At 59.2% G+C, this 19,242-nt stretch overlaps 1 protein-coding gene across 1 annotated transcript; it reads left to right on the top strand.

The window, feature by feature from the left end:
• The first annotated feature begins 4,385 nt into the window (after window positions 1-4,385).
• RAB44 (RAB44, member RAS oncogene family) lies at window positions 4,386-19,242 on the top strand. The gene is made up of 16 exons (XM_075521608.1): window positions 4,386-4,595; window positions 4,692-4,806; window positions 5,080-5,251; window positions 5,569-5,712; window positions 6,083-6,173; window positions 6,296-6,391; window positions 6,725-6,912; window positions 7,310-7,358; window positions 7,688-7,782; window positions 8,300-8,694; window positions 14,392-14,982; window positions 15,477-15,558; window positions 15,906-16,020; window positions 16,801-16,902; window positions 17,752-17,828; window positions 18,284-19,242. Exons 1-16 carry the CDS (start codon window positions 4,386-4,388, stop codon window positions 18,369-18,371), a joined length of 2,610 nt encoding a protein of 869 aa, XP_075377723.1. The 3' UTR covers window positions 18,372-19,242.

The following is a 19,242-nucleotide window of genomic DNA, read 5'->3' as shown; positions in this document are numbered from 1 at the left end:
TTGGTGTCTCTGGGTTAATGGAAATAATTGTGGTGGGAGCAGGGTCTGGCTGTGGGGAGGAGGATGCTCTGGGCTGGGTCCTGGCCTGGCTCTGGGGGGCTTGGGAGTTGCTCTGGGGGGCTTGGGAGTTGCTCTGGGGGGCTTGGGAGTTGCTCTGGGGGTGCAGCCCTGAGCTAGGAGCTGCCTTTGGGCTGGCTGGGAGCAGGGGTGGCTGCAGCCCCAACCCGGGTGGCTGTGGGAAGGGGCTGTCGCAGCCCTGGGTGACTCCTCTGCAGCAGGAAACATCAAATGAGGGCAAAACCTCACCACAACCCCTGTGCCCAACTCTGCTCCCTTGGGACCCCTGTCTGCGCTGTGGTCCTGGGTGCAGGATGGGTGCAGCCACCATATCGCCAGCAGAAGCCACTGCTGCCTGCGCAGGGTCTCCCTGCGGGACCCCCTGTGTGAAGGTAGGCTCCTCTGCTGCCCACGATGTTCCCCCTTCCCCACCGTGACCCCCAGTCCCCTACTCCTAACCCCTAGTGCGCTACCTTGTGGGGCAGGTGGCCATTAGCCATGGGCAAGCTGGTGGTGTGCCCACTCCTCCTTTAAAGGGGTCGCAGGTGCCCAGGCCAATGCAGGTGACCCATGTTGTGGGACAGGGACATGGGATGGCACTGCTGATGAAAACACAGCAGCAAGGCCCAGGTGGGACTGGAGCTGCTGGATGCCAGGGCTGAGATCCCCTGGGAGTCAGGGACGTCCCCACCATCAGCTGCTTCCTCTGAGGACTGCGCAAGCCTTGTGTGTGGGCTGGGAGCTCAAGTTATGGTTAATGTGATAAATGACCCAATTTGCAGAGGATCCAGGTGAAAATAAAGTTTTGATGGTAACAACCTCGTGTCGTCGTTCAGCTGAGGATCCCTAAAGCATCTGCCTGTCCCCATAGCATTGGGTGACACCCACGCAGGCCCATGGCCCTTGAAATGCTTGCAGAGCACAATCACGCAGCCTTTTAGCCGCTGCTGAGTCAAGCCCTACAGATTGAGCCCTTTTAATCTTTCCCTTTATGTCAGTCCCTCCAGCCCCCTTGGCTGCTGCCGGCTGCTCCCCTCTGCTGTCACCTCCCGTTTGTCAGGAGCGGTGGCGATGGAGGACGTGAGAAATAAATCAGCAAATACCCCCTCGTCCCCGTTTGCGGGGCTCTGAGCACAGCCAGGCGCTGGCTCTGCTGTGTGAGACGGAGCTTGGCTCCTGGGCTTGAGCTTTGCACCCCCCTGGGAGACCCCAGCCCCGCACCGCCTCTCCTGGGTGGGGGACGACTGTGTCCCCCCAGCTTTGGGGACACAAAATGGTGATGGGCTTCCAGCAGCTGAGGAAATGCTGATGGAAACCTTGCGCTTCCAGCCCAGGTTGTGTTTTGCTGCTTTCCCATCCCAGCCTGGCCTCAGCACGGAGCGAGGATGCCAGGGTCCAAACTCCCACGACGGCCAAGTGGGACGGGGAGGAGGGTCAGGCGCTTCCCCTCCTTGCCCCGCTATATTCCATCCCCTTTCTCCGAGACCTGCCCGGCGTCTCCTCGGGGCCGGAAAGGGCCGTTGGTGCTGCGGGGCTCGACCGTACCCTCCCGTGGCTGGTGCTGACCCTGGCGCGGGCTGCCGGCAGGGCTCTGCAGCTGGAGTCTCGCTGGGCAGAGGGCATGAATCAATGAGCTCTCCCAGGGATGTCGAGGGTTTTCCCCCCAAAAGCATCCTCAGGGAAAGCAAAGCCAAAATTCAGCCTTCTCCGTGCAGCGGCAAACGGCCCCGAGGGTTGCGAGGCACAGTGAAAAACTGAGCTCAGAGGTGGTTTTTGCAAGTTGAGCACCACAGCCTGGCCGTGAGGTTGCCTCAGTCTGGGGTAACCAGCACCAGCTTTGCTCGGGGAGTGGAGAAGAAACAGCTGAGCCCTCAATTGGCCTAAAAATGGAGTGGTTGCACCTGAGCTGGCTGCCGCTTCGTTAGGTGAAACGGCAAACGAGCAGGGCTGGACCGTGACTGGGTGGGTGTGATGGGGCACGGCACCCGCGCAGCCGGTTCCCAGCAAGTGATTTAACCAGCTCGGCTGGGGAGGGACGGGCAGGGCACCAGCCTCCACCCCACGGCTCCTGCCCTGAGAGCCCGGGTTCAGGCCTGTGCTGTGAGCTCAGGGGATGTTAATTCTAGTTATAACCTAAAGATAATAGTTGGCGTTTCCCCTTGTTGTTATTTTAGGCTTTTGCTTGGGATCTTTTCCCATTTTGCCGTTGAAGTGGAGCAAAATTGTCTGTGCGTCTAATTCCCTTGCACCCTTGCAAGCCAGAGTGGTTGCAGACCACGGGCAGCCAGCGGCTTTGGTGCCGGCTTTAAAGCCGAGTTAATAATTCAGGCAGGATCCTTGAAAAAAATATCAGCGTGAGCAGCACAGTGGGGGAGATCTCCAAATCCTGGGGCCAAAGAGCCTCCACGGGGGGATTTTGCAGGTTTGTTCTGTCTTTGGTAGGCTGTTATAATCTATGGGTTATACCTAGTCTTGTAGTTTGGGTTACTTGGACTCTTAAAATAACATTTGCTGTTTCGCTGATGCTTTTCCCCGGCCCCAAACACCTTCCAGCCTTGGCCGGAGCATTGCAAACAAGGAAAGGATGGGGATTTCTGCAGCGGTTCCCGATGACTCCGGCAGTGCCCTTGCTTTGGGATCCGGGGGGCTTGGGGGGCCGGTGACCCTCCGGATGGGCCCTTCCTGCACCCCGCTTGCAATGCAGCAAACAGGAAACGTGTGAGCACCGGCAGTTGAGCGTAACCCGAAAACGGAAAGCCGCCTTGAGTAAGAGAGAAAATGAGAGCTCGGGCCCGGTGCGGGTCAAACACCCTCGCACAGGACCAGCATCCCTCCCGGCCCGGGGAGCCTCGCTGTCCTGTGCACCCTGAAACTCAGGGTCCCTCTCAGTAGGCGGGAAAGGTAAGCTTTGCTGCTCCAGGGGTAGCTCGAGCATCACCTTAAAAAATAGAAAAGCAAGGAAAATAAGGATTTTTTTTTCTCATTGGTGAGCCGGGGGGGGGGCTTTTTCTTGCTGCCTGCGGGGGGACTGTGGCTGGGGGCCCTTTTCTGGCGGCTGGGAGCAGCGTGGGGCGTTTTGGAGGGGAGGCAGGTCGCCGGGAGTCGGTGATGCCGTGGGAAGACCCTGCTCGGCCGGGGCCGGGGCCGCGCGGTTCCCATCCCAGTTTTTTCTGGGATGAGAACCTGCTTGTTCTGGGCCTCCGTTGTGCGGTGGGCTCAGCTCACCCCAGGGCTGGGGCAGGTAACTGCGGGCTTCCCCATGCCTTAAACAAGTCTACCTGCCCCCCCCGAGCTCCCGCTCCTGCTGGCTTAGAGGCTGGGACCACCGTAAAGGCACCTGGTTTCTACACCCCCCCGCCCACGGTGTCCTGTGGGACTCCAGCAACTCCACAAGACCCTCTTGCTTTAAGGGGAAGGGGATGTTTTTGGGGCCTATTCCCGTGTTTCCGGTGCACCCGGGGATTTAGCAGAATCACCGTTTCACATTGTAAAAGGAAAGGGGCAGAGGGCTGGAGCAGCCGGGGGTCTCCCCGGGCTGGGTGCGGAAAGCCGGGCTGTAGCCGGCTCGAGCGTGGCCCCAGCTCTGCATCACCGCTCTCCGTGACTGTGGTTTCCTTCACTCGGTTTTTCTGCTTTGCCATGCAGAGAATAACCCCTCACGGGGATGGCACGGGGGCTGTCGGTGACGCTGCCACCCACCCAGGATGGGGAGAGGGGAGCGGGGGGGTCCCGAGCTCCGACCCCGCAAGCCGGGGCGAGCACGCAGGCGTGATGAAAACCACCCCGAGGTCTCGCGCGGCTCTGCCTGGAGGTGACTCACAGCTGTGAAAGCCGGGGGAAGAATTTTAAAAGCTGCTGCTGAGCTCTGAGAAAGCAGGTGGAACCACCACGTTTTGCTCAGACCTCCAGCATCTCCTTGGCCGGTCCTTTACGGGTGTCACCCGCTGGCTGTGTCACCTCCCGGGTGGCCCTCGAGCACCGGTGGTGCCGGTGCTCTGTGCATCCTCCGTAGCCGGGGCGGAGCATGGGGAGATTTGGGATGGGTGCTTGGCCAGTGGCAGGAGAAACCGCTTGCCCAGTGGGTGCTGGGCTCATAGTCATCGGGGACGGCCGTTGCTCGCTGCGGGTCTGCGCCGTGCAATCGGAGATAAGCGCCTCTCTTCCTATTGCCAAACCTGGGGGCCACTTACACCAGCCAAAATGAATTTCCAGCTCGGTCCTGCTCTGCCGTCTCCCACTGCGCCACAGCAAAGGTCCCTGGCAAGGAGAGAGCTGGCCGAGGCTCAGCACCCGCCAGTTTCCCCTTTGACAGGACCGAGCCGGGAGCCATGGCCGAGCGCCGGGCAGCCGCCAAGGGCCGGCGCATGGGCTCCAGCCGGCGCAAGCAGCTGCGTGAGGGCTCCGGCGAGGCACCGGCAGCAGCCCCCGGCCCCGGCGAGGAGCTGCCGTGGGCGTCCGAAATAGTGCAGAGGGTGCAGGACTTCTTCAGGGAGCGGGACAAGGACCAGACGGGGTTTGTCACCCGCTCGGACATGCAGGTAAGGGATGGGGATGTCTTCTCAGGTCAAATGCCACCGGGGTGGCTGGAGACTGGATGATGGGTAGGTTTTTCTCCGGATTTGCTTTGTTCTTAGAAATTGCAGGAGGAAGATCTCCCATGCAGCGCGGAGGAGCTGGAGCTTGTCTTTGATGGGCTGGATGCTGCCGGCACCGGGCAGTTAAGCACCGAGGAGTTCACTGCCGGGCTCTGTAAGTGCCGGCACGCTGCCTCCAAGCAGCCCGGGCTGATCCTGGACACGGCCCCGGTGCTTTCCCAAGGGGGACCTGAAATGCTCCCCTTGCTGGGTGGCACATGATGGCCCAAAAAGTGTCCCCATGCCCGGGTCTCAGCCCTTGGCTCGCCTGGTGAGGGGTCCTATTGAGCCGAAGCAGCTTGCTGAAGCCATGGGGTGGGAAGCGTCGGGGTCTGGGCTTTGCTGTCGCCTCGGCCGGGCACTGAGGGTTTGGGGTATCTGTCGGCAGGGCAGTTCCTGAGCTCCCAAAAAGCTGCCAGGGACCACCGCCGGCGGAAAACGGCATCCCGGAGGGTCCGCTTGGTGGTCCCCAGCCCAGTATTGGAGGGGGTGGACAGCGAGGAGCGGAGACAATTCGCTGCCTTCATGGACCAGCTGGGCACGGACAACGTCTCTGAAGAGTAAGGCGCCCTGTTTAGCACCCATGGGTGTCCTGCAGGATGGGGCAGAGCTGCCCTAGGGGGAAAGGCTTGGGGCAGGGCAGGGTATTCCCCTCATTTGGTCCCCATGTGGGCAGTGAGCCCAGAAATGGCTTGGAAGGTGCCTTTGCCCCAAGCGCAGGAGCAGGGGACAGGATCGTGGTCACCCCAATGCCCATCTGTCCCCCAGGACCATGCACGCTGAATGGTGCGAGCTAAATGACCCGGGATCCCGCAGCTGGCCTGGCTTTGGGGGGTTCTGGGGGGATGCTCACCACAAAACACCTCTCTCCTTGCAGACAGGAGATCTGGCAGCTCTGGGTGAAGCTCCGGCAGGATGAACCCCAGCTCCTGGGCAACCTGGAGGACTTTCTGGCCAAGATGAGGCACCGCATCCAAGAAGCCAGGAGCAAGAAGGAGGCTTTGGAGGTGACCCTGAACAAGTGAGTCACCCCAGGGTGGTGGAGAGGGACGGGACGGGAAGAATGGGGACAGGGATGGGGCCCCCTGCTCTCACCCCAGCCGTGGAGATGCACCCAAGGCGGGAGAAACCTGGGTGCTTTCAGCATCTCCATCAGTGGCTGGAGCAGAGGCTTCACTGGGAGCTGACGTTTGGGGTTGGGCTCCCTCTGCAGTCACGCACGGGATGGCAAAAGTGCCGGACTCCGTCTGCTGGACACGTCCTTGCTGGGTGAACCCCTCCGGGCAAACCCGGCTGCAGCCTACGGGTCCTGTGGGCAATGTGGGGTCCCAGGGACCTGGACCCGCTGCAGCAGGGTCTGACCACCCCCCTGGCCTTGCTGTCCCTGGCAGGCATGTGGCTGAGCATGACAAGGAGGTGCAGCAGCTCTGCGAGGCCCTGGAGCAGCAGATCCAGCAGGAACAGCAGCGGCTGGAGCAGGAGGTGGGTCACCAGCTGCTTCTCTCCCCTTGCCACCCATCCTGGGAGGGGACCCAGCACCCCCAAACCCCTGTGGCGGCTCCCAGACGGGCGAGTGGGTGCTAATGTCCTTGCTGCCATCCCAGAGCATGGCCCGGAGCCAGCAGCACAGCATGGAGCTGCAGCAGGCACTGGATGCCAGCGAGAGGGAGGTGCAGCGCTTGGTCACGGCGCAGATGGAGGTGAGCTGGCCCCAACCCCTGGTCCTCCATCGTGCGTATGGGGTCTCTGGGCTGTGCCTGTAGCAGCAGCACGGTGTTGTACACCTGATCTCGGTCTGTCCCCACCAGTCCTTGATGCAGGTTGTGACGTCCATCACCTCTGCTTTGCCACCCCCATCCCCACGTTCCCCTCTGTCTGCAGAGCACCGGAGTTGAGTTTCCCACTCTTCACCATCAGGGGGGAAAATTCAGCCCCAGGTCTAGAGGAGATGGTTATCCATCGTTCTTTGGCATGGGAATCATGCCAAATTCACACCCGGGTGGGGTGTGAGTGTCCTTGTTGCTGTCCCACAGCTGGAGACGCGGTGCCGCAGCCTCCGCAGCATGCAGCAAGCTGCCAGCACCGAAAACCGGCAGCTGGAGGAGAGCAACCGGGTGCTGGAGGACCGCCTGGAGCACCTCCACCAGCAGCTCCAGCAGACCCACGAGCTCCTGCGGACCGCAAGGGCCTCAATGGCTCGGGAGCACGCAGAGGAGCCCGGGTGAGTAGCTGAGTGAGCAGCATCTCCCTCTGCACCTATGCGGCTTCCTCCTGGGGGTTGCAGTGGATGGGGAATCAGTTTGATGGGTCTCGGCCATTGCAGTGCTTCAGTGGTCTCCAAGGTGCAGATTAATCGTGGTTTGGTGTGAAAAGCATCAGAAAAAAAGCCGGGACTATCAGCACCGTGCACTGAATGTGTCCCTGTAGGGCAGAGTCAGCAGAGACGGGGACGTCCTTCACCCAGAAGGACCCAACCAGGACTGATCCAAGAGTTGTGGGTTTTGATGTCCTGCTCCAGCCCATTGCTGCCTCCGGGGCTGGGGACAACCCTGGGGCAGGGATGGATACGGCGAAGAGGGTGCAATCACCATTTTGACCCCTGTGCTCTGTGTTTGCAGGGACAGAGCGGTGGCAGAGCTGCCTGGCAAGATGTCCCTGTCCCCACAGGTACTTCAGCTGGGTACGCGGGGACGGGATGGGGCGTCTGTGCTCCAGGACCTCACGCTGTTCAGTTTGGGACTGTTGGGGAGCCCAAGAGCACAGGGTGCTTCTGCAGCAGAGGTGGTGCTTCCCCTAAAAGCTTTCTCAAACTGGGGCAGCATGGTGCCCTACAGATGTTTGGGAAGGGAGGGGGTAACAGCACGTTAGTTCTGATACCCCTAAGATTTTGGGTGGGTACATCTGGATACCTGCCGGAGAGCTCAGCATCGTTTCACGTGGATACACTTCCTTGCCAAGCGCTTTTCTCTCTTTTCTTCCCACCTTGTTTACTGCAGATGAGTCTGGAGAAGAGCGAGAAGAACCACTCCGAGATGCAGATCAGGCTGGGGACCCAGGGCACTGAGCCCAAAGCCAAGAGCACCCACCACGTGTAAGGGGTCCTGGGCAACAGCTGCTGCTTCAGCTCGTGCCCTCGACATCTGCGAGCCGGTCCTCCACCCTCTCCAGGCAAAACACGATATTTGGTCCTTTTAATGTTCCTTTCCCACCCCATCTCTCATCCCGGAGATCAGATCTCTTACCCCAGCTCGTCGCCCTGCATCACTCCCTTGGCTCAGGCACTTGCCGTATCTGGCCAAGAGTTGCCTTTTCATCTCCGATACTGTGAACACGGAGCCTGGGAAGAGGCACGCTCGCTTGCCGGGCAGGATACGGCCCTGGGTCTGGCTCCCTGGGTGTGCATCCCCCTTTCCCCTGTCCCCATCGCTGCCTGTGTGAACCTCCAGTACACCCGGAGGGTAAATACAATCGGGTCTGGAGCGATGGGGTGAGGTGATGGAGGAGAAACCAGCCTGGTACCAGCCCAGGTGGATGGGAGGGAGCTGCAGCCCGACCCAGGGACTGGGCTGACATCTCCCCCCCCGCCCCCCTTTTTCTGCCCTTTCCAGGGTTTGGGAAATACTGCCAGCAGAAACAAGCATTTTGGGACCCCCACCGAGAGCGAGCTCCACGGAAGAGGACCCCTTCCCAGAATTTCTGAAAGAGGAACGCTTTTCTGACCAAAGCTCTTTGCTAACAGAGATGAATGACGCAATAGCGGCTCTGAGCAAACAGCTGAAGCCACAGGCACCGGGTGCACCCCCCGCGCCGGCAGACGCTGCCCGGCACCCCCAGGATGATGCTGAGCCCCAAACGGGGCTGGAGGCAGCCGCAGCCCACGACACAACCCCTGGGATCCTGCAAGAGACCCTTCCCAGCCACGTTGGTCATGAGCTGTTTGAAGGAGACCTGAAAGAGGGACCAGCCACAGCTGAGCTTCGTGCTCCAGACATGACACAGGCTGGTGCGTCCGCGGGAGCCGGGCACTGCCGGGCTCAGGAGCCGGGGGCAGAGCAGGGAGAGAGCTCGGAGGAGGCCCGGAGGATGTTATTCCTGCAAGGAAAGGGTGCTGGTGAGAAGGAGCTGATGCTAAAGGCGGTTGAGCATCTGCAAGGAGCACCGGGAGAGAGCGTGGAGGCAGGAGAGCAGGCACTCATGGAGGTGGAGGGAGAAGGATGGATGCAGGAAAAAACAGGTTGGGAAGAGGCACAGGTCCTGGGAGAAGCTGAGGAAGTGGCATTAAACCAGGGAGAAAATCTGGAGGCGGGTCTGGGGCCACCTGAGACCGGGGAGGGAGGTCTAGCAGCAGGATGGCAGCTTGCCACAGATGAGCTTGGCCCAGCTGCGGCTCCGGAAGAGCGTGCACAGCCCCTGGGCACAGGGCTGGGGGAAGAGGCTGAGCTGCCATCAGGGCTTTCCGAGAAACTTGAAATAAAGCCTGGAGAGCGCCTGGAGCCAAAGCCACCATCCGGGGGTGAGGCGCGAATGGAAGCAGCCCAGGGGGACGGTGTCCTCCCCGAGGTGACAGAGGCTCCTGACCCCGGGATGCTGGAGGAAGAGCGCGTCGATGCGGAGGTGCAGCCCTGGGGAGAGACCTTAGATGCCGACGTGCCGCCGGCCCCAGCTCAGCACGGAGGGAGCAGCAGAGCCGGGGCCGAGGAAGGGGAGGTGGAGGTAACGCAGCCCAGGGAGGCAGAGCCGCGGCCGCAGGGTGAGTCTGCGAGGGGAGACGCAGCGTGGGGAGGGAGCACGGGTGCGGAGGGGCTGCTGCCACCCGCCGACGTGCAGGAAGGTGGAGTGGGGACAGATGTGCAAGCGCCGGAGGCCCAGAGCAGCGATGCCGATGTGCAGCTGCTCGCAGAGGTAGAGGAGCTCAAAGCGAGCACGGAGGCAGATCTGCAGCCCCCGAGCGAGGCCGGCTCCCCGGGGACAGAGCAGGGAGGGAGCGTGGCTCCAGGTGTGCAACCGCTGGATCAGCTTGATAAACCAGAGTTAGGGCTGGGGGAGGAAATGGGTGCTGCCGCGGTGCATGGGGAGGGTCCCTCCCCAGCAGAAACACCCGCGGGGAGCCTGGACCTGGGTGGGCTGTTCCCGGTTAAGGCTCAGGCCCTGGAACTGGTGGGGGCAGAGGAATCTCAGGCAGACACGCAGCTGCGTGGGGGTGCCAGTGCAGAAGCCCCCCGAGGAGGAGGGGACCACGCAGCCGTGCAGCTCGGGGAGGAGGCTGAGGATGGGGGACGAGGGCAGGGCGAGCGTGAGCTGCCACGTGAGCCCGTGGTGGCTCTGCGTGGGGCAGGATTCGGGCAGGGAGAGGAGGGGGCTGGTGTGGAGGAGCAGGCTGGAGCTGAGGGCGATGAACGCAGTGCTGGCAGGGGGGACCCCGCTCCTCTGCACTTGGGGCCGTTTGGGGTTCAGAGGCCAGGAGCGGAGGTGGATGGAGATGTACAGCACCCAGAGGAAGAGGGGGAGCGGGAACTGGCACCAGGAGAGGGCATGAACCACGATGGGCTGTTCCCAGTTAAGGCTCAGGCCCTGGAACTGGAGGAGTCCGAGGACTCCTGGGCAGGCACGCAGCTGCGTGGGGGTGCCAGCCCAGAAACCCCCCAGGGAGGGGAGGCTGGAGCAGCCGTGCAGCTCGGGGAGGAGGCTGAGGATGGGGGACGAGGGCAGGGCGAGTGTGAGCTGCCACGTGAGCCCGTGGTGGATCTGCGTGGGGCAGGATTCGGGCAGGGAGAGGAGGGGGCTGGTGCAGACGTGCAGCCACGGGAGGAGGCTGTAATCCTGGGCACGCTGGAGGACCGGAGCCCTGATGCCAACGTGCAGCTGCTTGCAGAGGCAGAGGAGCTCCAATGGACCCCAGGAGGGAGCACGGAGGCAGACCTGGAGCCCCACAGCGAAGCTGGCTCCCTGGACACAGAGCAGGGAGGGAGCGTGGCTCCAGATGTGCAACCACTGGATTTGGTCGATAAACCAGAGCTAGTGGAAATGGTGGAGGCAGAGGACCTTCAGGCAGACACGCAGCTGCGTGGGGGTGCCAGCCCAGAAACCCCCCAGGGAAGGGGGGACCGTGCAGCCAGGCAGCTGGTGGAGGAGGCTGAGGATGGGGCACAAGGGCAGGACGAGCGTGGGCTGTCGCATGAGCCCGTGCTTCACCCCCATGGAGTGGCCATCAGGCAGGGAGAGGGGGCTCCTGAAGGTGTGCAGCCACGGGAGGAGGCTGAAATCCTGGATATGGTGAAGGGCCAGAGCCCTGATGCCAACGTGCAGCTGCTTGCAGAGGCGGAGGAGCTCCAGTTGACCCCAGGAGGGAGCACGGAGGCAGACCTGGAGCCCCACGGCGAAGCTGGCTCCCTGGACACAGAGCAGGGAGGGAGCATGGCTCCAGATGTGCAACTCCTGGATCAGGTCGATAAACCAGAGCTAGTGGAAATGGTGGAGGCAGAGGACTCTTGGGCGGACACGCAGCTGCATGGCGTTGCCAGCTCAGAAACCCCCCAGGAATGGGGGGACCGTGCAGCCGTACCTCTTGTGGAGGAGGCTGAGGACGGGGCACAAGGGCAGGGTGAGCGTGAGCTGCACCACGAGCATGTGCTTCGCCCCCATGGAGAGACCCTCAGGCAGGGAGAGGGGGCTCCTGAAGGTGTGCAGCCCCCTGAGGAGGCTGAAAGCCTGGGCACGCTGGAGGACCAGAGCCCTGATGCAAATGCGCAGCTGCTTGCAGAGACGGATGAGCTCGAGTGGACCCCAGGAGGGAGCACGGAGGCAGATCTGCAGCCCCCGGGGACAGAGCAGGGAGGGAGCGTGGCTCCAGGTGTGCAACCGCTGGATCAGCTTGATAAACCAGAGTTAGGGCTGGGGGAGGAAATGGGTGCTGCCGCGGTGCATGGGGAGGGTCCTTCCCCAGCAGAAACACCCGTGGGGAGCCTGGACCTGGGTGGGCTGTTCCCAGTTAAGGCTCAGGCCCTGGAACTGGTGGGGGCAGAGGAATCTCAGGCAGACACGCAGCTGCGTGGGGGTGCCAGTGCAGAAGCCCCCCGAGGAGGAGGGGACCACGCAGCCGTGCAGCTCGGGGAGGAGGCTGAGGATGGGGGACGAGGGCAGGGCGAGCGTGAGCTGCCACGTGAGCCCGTGGTGGATCTGCGTGGGGCAGGATTCGGGCAGGGAGAGGAGGGGGCTGGTGCAGACGTGCAGCCACGGGAGGAGGCTGTAATCCTGGGCACGCTGGAGGACCGGAGCCCTGATGCCAACGTGCAGCTGCTTGCAGAGGCAGAGGAGCTCCAGTTGACCCCAGGAGGGAGCACGGAGGCAGACCTGGAGCCCCACGGCAAAGCTGGCTCCCTGGACACAGAGCAGGGAGGGAGCGTGGCTCCAGATGTGCAACTCCTGGATCAGGTCGATAAACCAGAGCTAGTGGAAATGGTGGAGGCAGAGGACCTTCAGGCAGACACGCAGCTGCGTGGGGGTGCCAGCCCAGAAACCCCCCAGGGAAGGGGGGACCGTGCAGCCAGGCAGCTGGTGGAGGAGGCTGAGGATGGGGCACAAGGGCAGGACGAGCGTGGGCTGTCGCATGAGCCCGTGCTTCACCCCCATGGAGTGGCCATCAGGCAGGGAGAGGGGGCTCCTGAAGGTGTGCAGCCACGGGAGGAGGCTGAAATCCTGGATATGGTGAAGGGCCAGAGCCCTGATGCTAACGTGCAGCTGCTTGCAGAGGCGGAGGAGCTCCAGTTGACCCCAGGAGGGAGCACGGAGGCAGACCTGGAGCCCCACGGCAAAGCTGGCTCCCTGGACACAGAGCAGGGAGGGAGCGTGGCTCCAGATGTGCAACTCCTGGATCAGGTCGATAAACCAGAGCTAGTGGAAATGGTGGAGGCAGAGGACTCTTGGGCGGACACGCAGCTGCATGGCGTTGCCAGCTCAGAAACCCCCCGGGAATGGGGGGACCGTGCAGCCGTACCTTTTGTGGAGGAGGCTGAGGACGGGGCACAAGGGCAGGGTGAGCGTGAGCTGCACCACGAGCATGTGCTTCGCCCCCATGGAGAGACCCTCAGGCAGGGAGAGGGGGCTCCTGAAGGTGTGCAGCCCCCTGAGGAGGCTGAAAGCCTGGGCACGCTGGAGGACCAGAGCCCTGATGCAAATGCGCAGCTGCTTGCAGAGACGGATGAGCTCGAGTGGACCCCAGGAGGGAGCACGGAGGCAGATCTGCAGCCCCCGGGGACAGAGCAGGGAGGGAGCGTGGCTCCAGGTGTGCAACCGCTGGATCAGCTTGATAAACCAGAGTTAGGGCTGGGGGAGGAAATGGGTGCTGCCGCGGTGCATGGGGAGGGTCCCTCCCCAGCAGAAACACCCGCGGGGAGCCTGGACCTGGGTGGGCTGTTCCCAGTTAAGGCTCAGGCCCTGGAACTGGTGGGGGCAGAGGAATCTCAGGCAGACACGCAGCTGCGTGGGGGTGCCAGTGCAGAAGCCCCCCGAGGAGGAGGGGACCACGCAGCCGTGCAGCTCGGGGAGGAGGCTGAGGATGGGGGACGAGGGCAGGGCGAGCGTGAGCTGCCACGTGAGCCCGTGGTGGCTCTGCGTGGGGCAGGATTCGGGCAGGGAGAGGAGGGGGCTGGTGTGGAGGAGCAGGCTGGAGCTGAGGGCGATGAACGCAGTGCTGGCAGGGGGGACCCCGCTCCTCTGCACTTGGGGCTGGTTGGGGTTCAGAGGCCAGGAGCGGAGGTGGATGGAGATGTACAGCACCCAGAGGAAGAGGGGGAGCGGGAACTGGCACCAGGAGAGGGCATGAACCACGATGGGCTGTTCCCAGTTAAGGCTCAGGCCCTGGAACTGGAGGAGTCCGAGGACTCCTGGGCAGGCACGCAGCTGCGTGGGGGTGCCAGCCCAGAAACCCCCCAGGGAGGGGAGGCTGGAGCAGCCGTGCAGCTCGGGGAGGAGGCTGAGGATGGGGGACGAGGGCAGGGTGAGCGTGAGCTGCCACGTGAGCCCGTGGTGGCTCTGCGTGGGGCAGGATTCGGGCAGGGAGAGGAGGGGGCTGGTGCAGACGTGCAGCCACGGGAGGAGGCTGTAATCCTGGGCACGCTGGAGGACCGGAGCCCTGATGCCAACGTGCAGCTGCTTGCAGAGGCAGAGGAGCTCCAATGGACCCCAGGAGGGAGCACGGAGGCAGACGTGGCACCCCTGGGTGCAGCTGGGATGCGGGAAGGGGAGCAGAGCCAGGCTCCTGGTTTGGATGCAGGTCTTTGTGCAGCTCACACCGCGGACGTGTGGGAGGGGGCTGCTGGTGCACGTGTGTCCCCTCCAGCTGAGGCCGCTTTACATCCTGAGCATGCCGCTGCTGCCGGGGGTCCTGGTCTGGAAGCAATGCTGGGAGCACTCACTGGTCCAGATTGGCAGATCCTGGAGGATGCCCAGACACTGGAAATAGCACAGGGAGAGAGGGCTGATGCAGAGGAGAGGGCTTTGGATGGAGCTCGAGGTCTGGAAGTGGTGCGGGGAGAGAGGCTGGAGGCAGGGGCGAGGATATTAGTTGAAACTCAGAGTCTAGGGATAAAGCAGGGCCATGATGACGGTGCGTCTGCGCTGGCCCCCCCGGTCTCCGAGGTGACATTACAAATCGGCACGCTAAAGCTGGAAACGATGATGCAGGAGGATGTTCTTGTTCCAGATGTGTGGCGGCTAGGTGCTTCGGAACAGGCAGCCCAAAGTGAGCTTCAGGAGCAGGTCTCGGCACAGGCAGATAAGGTGAGGCTTCACGCTGCTTCCCAGCAGTCGGAGGAGAAGCTGCCGCACGTGATGGAAACGGAGCAGGTAGCTGCCGGACCTGCCAAGCCTCCAAAACAAGAGGTGCCACCAGCATCAACCCTTCACACAAGGGTCCAACAGGAGGAAGATGCTGGGAACGATCAGTTGGGGATGGTCCTCAGAGACAGCTCACTGGGGGATGCAGCCAACAGCAGCATGCAGTCTCAAAGGCAGCTCTTGGGAGAACAGAACAAAGACCTCAGCGCTGGTCAACAGGAGGAGAAGCAAGAGGTTGGGTGGAAAATGAGCCAGGAAGGCGAGCCCAGCTCAGGAGAGCCAGGGGCCGTGACTGCAGATGGGGCAGGAGCTGCCCCAAGGGGTTCTCCTGAAGCCTCCCTGGACCCAGATCACCTCTACAACGTGCTGTTTGTTGGGGACTCCCACGTGGGCAAAACATCATTCCTGTACCGGTTGCACGCCGACACCTTCAACCCTCACCTCACCGCCACAGTAGGTAGGTCTCCTCCAGCTCCTCTCCAGCGTGGCTCTGCACCTGCTTGGGTGACCCTCACAATTCCCTTTCCTCCACCCCACAAGCTGCTGGTGATCATTACGTGCATGTTACAGCTCACGCCAAGCGTGCTACACAACCTGTCACCAAGGACCAAGTAGGAGCACCAGCTTCACACGCTTGGATGCTCCTGAGCAGGCAATGTTGGTCCTCCTTGCCCTCTCTAGGGCACCAATACTAATGTCCCTAGTGCTTTTTGCTCTGCTTTGCCTTTCAGCTATATTCTTCTCTCTTAACCAACCTGGTTTTACTCATCATGAGATTAGAGACCTTCCCAAAATCCAGCCATCAAAGATCTAAAAGCTGGAGGTTCACTTAGGACTAGCCTGCTTGAGCTGCAGCCTCAGACCACACCTGCACCATGTGCCTTCTCCATCCATCCTCTGTCACAGGGATGAACTCTACAGTACCAAAATATCCCTTTTTGTGTCTCCTAGGACTGGATTATCAGGTCAAAAACCTCGTTGTGGACAACAAGCGCTTTGCTATCCGCCTGTGGGACTCAGCTGGTCAAGAAAGGTAAGGTGCTGTGCTGTCTGCTTAAGGAGAGCAATCTGTGGTTTTCTTTTTTTTTTTTTCTGGTAGTTTAGTGGAAATGAATGTTCTTGGCTTTGCTAAGCAAAGGAGGGGTTGTTTAAGAAGGGACTCTGTACAGCGTGTGATCTGATAAAGAATAATAAAGGAAGTAATTAAGATAAAAATAAGCACTCACGCTGTTTGTACGGCCTCTGTGATCAGGATAGGGACAAAATCTGGGGGTTGCCTTTTTTGTAGACATGCATTTCCAGCTCTCCCACTGGGATTTGAGGTCGCTTCTAGGGGAAACCTCCTTGGACCTTACTGGTGACCATTTAAAATGTACGCAGGTACCACAGCATCACCAAGCAGTTCTTCCGGAAGGCGGACGGGGTCGTGCTGATGTACGATATCACATCGGAGTACTCCTTCTCGAACGTGCGGTACTGGCTGAGCTGCATCCAGGTGGGTGAAGTAGGAAAACCTTGTTCTGTCCCCGAGGCCTTGGAGCTGGCGGTGACTCCGAGATCAGCATTTCCCCACCTGACCTCTGCCACCGGTTAGGGATGGACATCTGAGGGTGACCAAGCCCTTTCTAAAGGGCATTGTGCTTTGCTTTGGTTAGAAAATAATTTTTCTTAGAGGATTTAAATTCAGATACTGACAACTTTCACATTTTTCCAGTGTTTCCTGGGGTAATTTGTTGATAGCATCGTTATGATAATGACCAACTTTTTAAAAATTAAAAACGGGTGCAGAGAAACGGAAAATGTTGAAAGTGATTTTGATAACACTTTTAAATCAAGAATAGTCCACTTTGAGTCCTGGGAAATGGGAGGTAACTCGTGTCTTATTAAACACTTCTTGTCAGAGATTTCCAGTCGAGTACAAAGTCAGTGTTTAAAAATGCTGGAACAAAATAGGATGTCGCCTTGCTCAGTGCCTGTAAATCTCAGCCAGAGAACCTTCTGGAGGGTTCCTGAAGTGAACATAAAGTGAATTCACTACAAGGGTAACTCGTCCAGTGCTCTGCCCTGTTAATAGACCAGGACAGATGATTTAAGGGGAAAAAAATCCCTTTCTTAAATGCTGTTTAAGCTTGTTTAAGAATTTTAAGGTTTTGTTATCAGCCCAAAGCTGTGCGCATCCTTCACGGTGCCCCAGGATGTGTCTAGACAGCGTGGCCAGCTGTGATTCAAGGGAGATTCGGATACGCTCCTCATCCTCCCCTCTTTAATTGCCCAGGAAGGAGCAGAAGACGGAGTCGCTATTCTGCTTCTCGGGAACAAAACCGACTGTGCTGCAGAGAGACAGGTCCCTACGAAGGAGGGGGAACGCTTGGCCAAGGTAGGTGCACAGCCCTGCTAAGGCGTGCTGCCCACCCAAGGTAGGCGAGGACAGCTAAGGATGGATGCCACCAGCCTGAGGACCTGGAGAAAGGGGAAAGCCCGTGCCTTACCTTTTGAGCATCGGTCTCTGAACCCATCTTTCACCCTTCCCTGCCTTGCTTTCCCCTTGCCATTTCAGTTTTGACTCGGCACTGCCCCAGTAAAACAGTTTATCAAACTGGATCTATAAATTAAAACGTTTTCAGGTCTGCTTATCTTTGCCGTGAAGCGTCACGTATCTTCCCAGCATCATATAAATAATAAAACCACCGAGCCCTGTCCTCTTTTACAAATACTGAAATGTTTAAAGTACGATTAATCTCTTCAAATGTAGATGGCTAATAAAAATTAGGCGAGAAGAATCTCACCTTTACCAACTTAATTTCAAAGTTTATGGGATTTGGGCCGGTATCCGTTGACCAGTTTTACAAATGGAGACAGTAGGACAAGGGGTTAGATGCTTCCCCCCCCCCCCCCCCCCCCCCCACAAACCAGTCCCTGGCAGGCACAAAAGATGTCCCTGGGAACATCTAGTTATGTCTCCATATTCACTCCACTAACCAGAGGTCATCGCATCTCGTTCTGTTTGCAGCGTCAGCCTTTTCCTTCATACTAAATGTTGGTGTTACAGCTACCAGAAAAGCTGGGTTTTATCCTCACGTTCCAGTAAATATAGTTACGGAGTTATTTGTTTCCTTCAGTCCTGCTGTTTCCCCTTGTCTGGGACTGTCCCTTGGCTATTTACTCCCATATTAAGCTATTCCAATACAAGAATATTACATTTCTATTTGGGCTCTGTGTCTTCCAGGAGCATCAGCTCGTGTTTTACGAATGCAGCGCTGCCTCGGGCCACAACATCTCCGAGTCCATGGTCAGCTTAATCAGGTGAGGCATGTGCTTGGGTTTTGCCAGCTGTCCTGGATTTCATGGGCTCCCTCCCTGCTTTTTTCACTCCAAATGCTGGTGTGTTACTGTCACCAGAGACTCCATGTGCCCAAATGTCAGGGAGAACACGGGGCAGCATGTGCACGGCTGGGATGAGCCGGAGATAAGTGCTGTAAGACATCGCCTGAATAGTCAGCATTGCAAGGAGATTAATAAAACCCTTTCCAGGATGCTGCTGATTTCTCCCTGGGATGACTGAAACAAATTCTGTCTGTGATTTGATTTAGGTTGGGGATTTTAGCAGAGTCTGTGGTTCTCGAATCACGCTGAGCTGGAAGGCTCCTAACTCCTTTCAGCCATGCTGAGCCTCCTTTACCAACGCTTGTCAAGACAAATAACACAGCGATACAAAATACGGGGGAAATACCAGGCTAATTTGCTTCCTTTTCTCCCAGGTTGCTCAAAGTTCGTGAAGATGAATTGAAAAATAAGGCAGAAGAGGTACCAAAGCTACCCCAGAAGAAAAAGGGCTGCTGTTGGTGATGGACAGACTCCTCCTGCTACGATCTGAAACTGTGGTGACAGCCAGAAAAGCATAAAAACAGCCCTCGGACACCATCTCTGCTCCCCACGCGTCTGCCTTGCCTGATGTCCCTCGGATGCCGAGAGCAAAAGCTGCTGTGGAGGAGCCGGCTGTCCCCCAGCCCCTTCCCCGCTCACCTCCTGCCGATATCCCAGAGCACACGAGCCCTCCAAAATACTTGTTGGGAAACTTTACCACTTTCTTTTGGAGACAAAAACCAGGCTAAGGAAAGAGGCAGAAAAGGAACCTAGCTGGAGCTGAGGTGCTGGAATGATACTGGAAGCAGCAGGGAGCAAAACCGAGTCTTGGGATAAAAGAAATGAATACTAAGAGTCACCCGAAGGCCGGTGTATAAAACACGGGGGGTTAGGGCCGTCAGCGCTGCTGTGCAGCGGTGACTTTTGCTCTGGCTTTGCAATCTGGTCGGATTTGATCTGGAACAATGAAATACGCAATATATCCTAAATGCACTTTGCAAGTCTCTCCAATTAGGCAAGGCAAAGCTAGTTTTTTCTCTTTCCTGGTTTATCGTGCCAGTGAGCAGTAACGGGTCTTGACAGAAAACTACTAAAAACTTTGCTCAAAATAAATTGAAAAGCCCCAAGAGCACGTCCAGGATAATAGAAAGAGCGGTGGGCTGGTGGGCTATATGATCAGCTAAATGCTTGCAAGAGCTCTTTTCATTGCGTTGCCCCCAGAGCAGATTTTTTGCACTATTGCAGCGAATCTCGGGACGGGCAGGGAAGAGCAAGCTGCTGCACCCTGCCCTTCTGCAACCCAGAGGGCTTCTCTGTGAAGTACTGAATCAGCTCTAAAACCCGGCGTGAAACA

The sequence above is a fragment of the Mycteria americana genome, chromosome 20 (assembly GCF_035582795.1).
Source record: "Mycteria americana isolate JAX WOST 10 ecotype Jacksonville Zoo and Gardens chromosome 20, USCA_MyAme_1.0, whole genome shotgun sequence".
Lineage (NCBI taxonomy): Eukaryota > Metazoa > Chordata > Aves > Ciconiiformes > Ciconiidae > Mycteria > Mycteria americana.
This window is presented reverse-complemented; position numbering and strand designations above follow the sequence as displayed.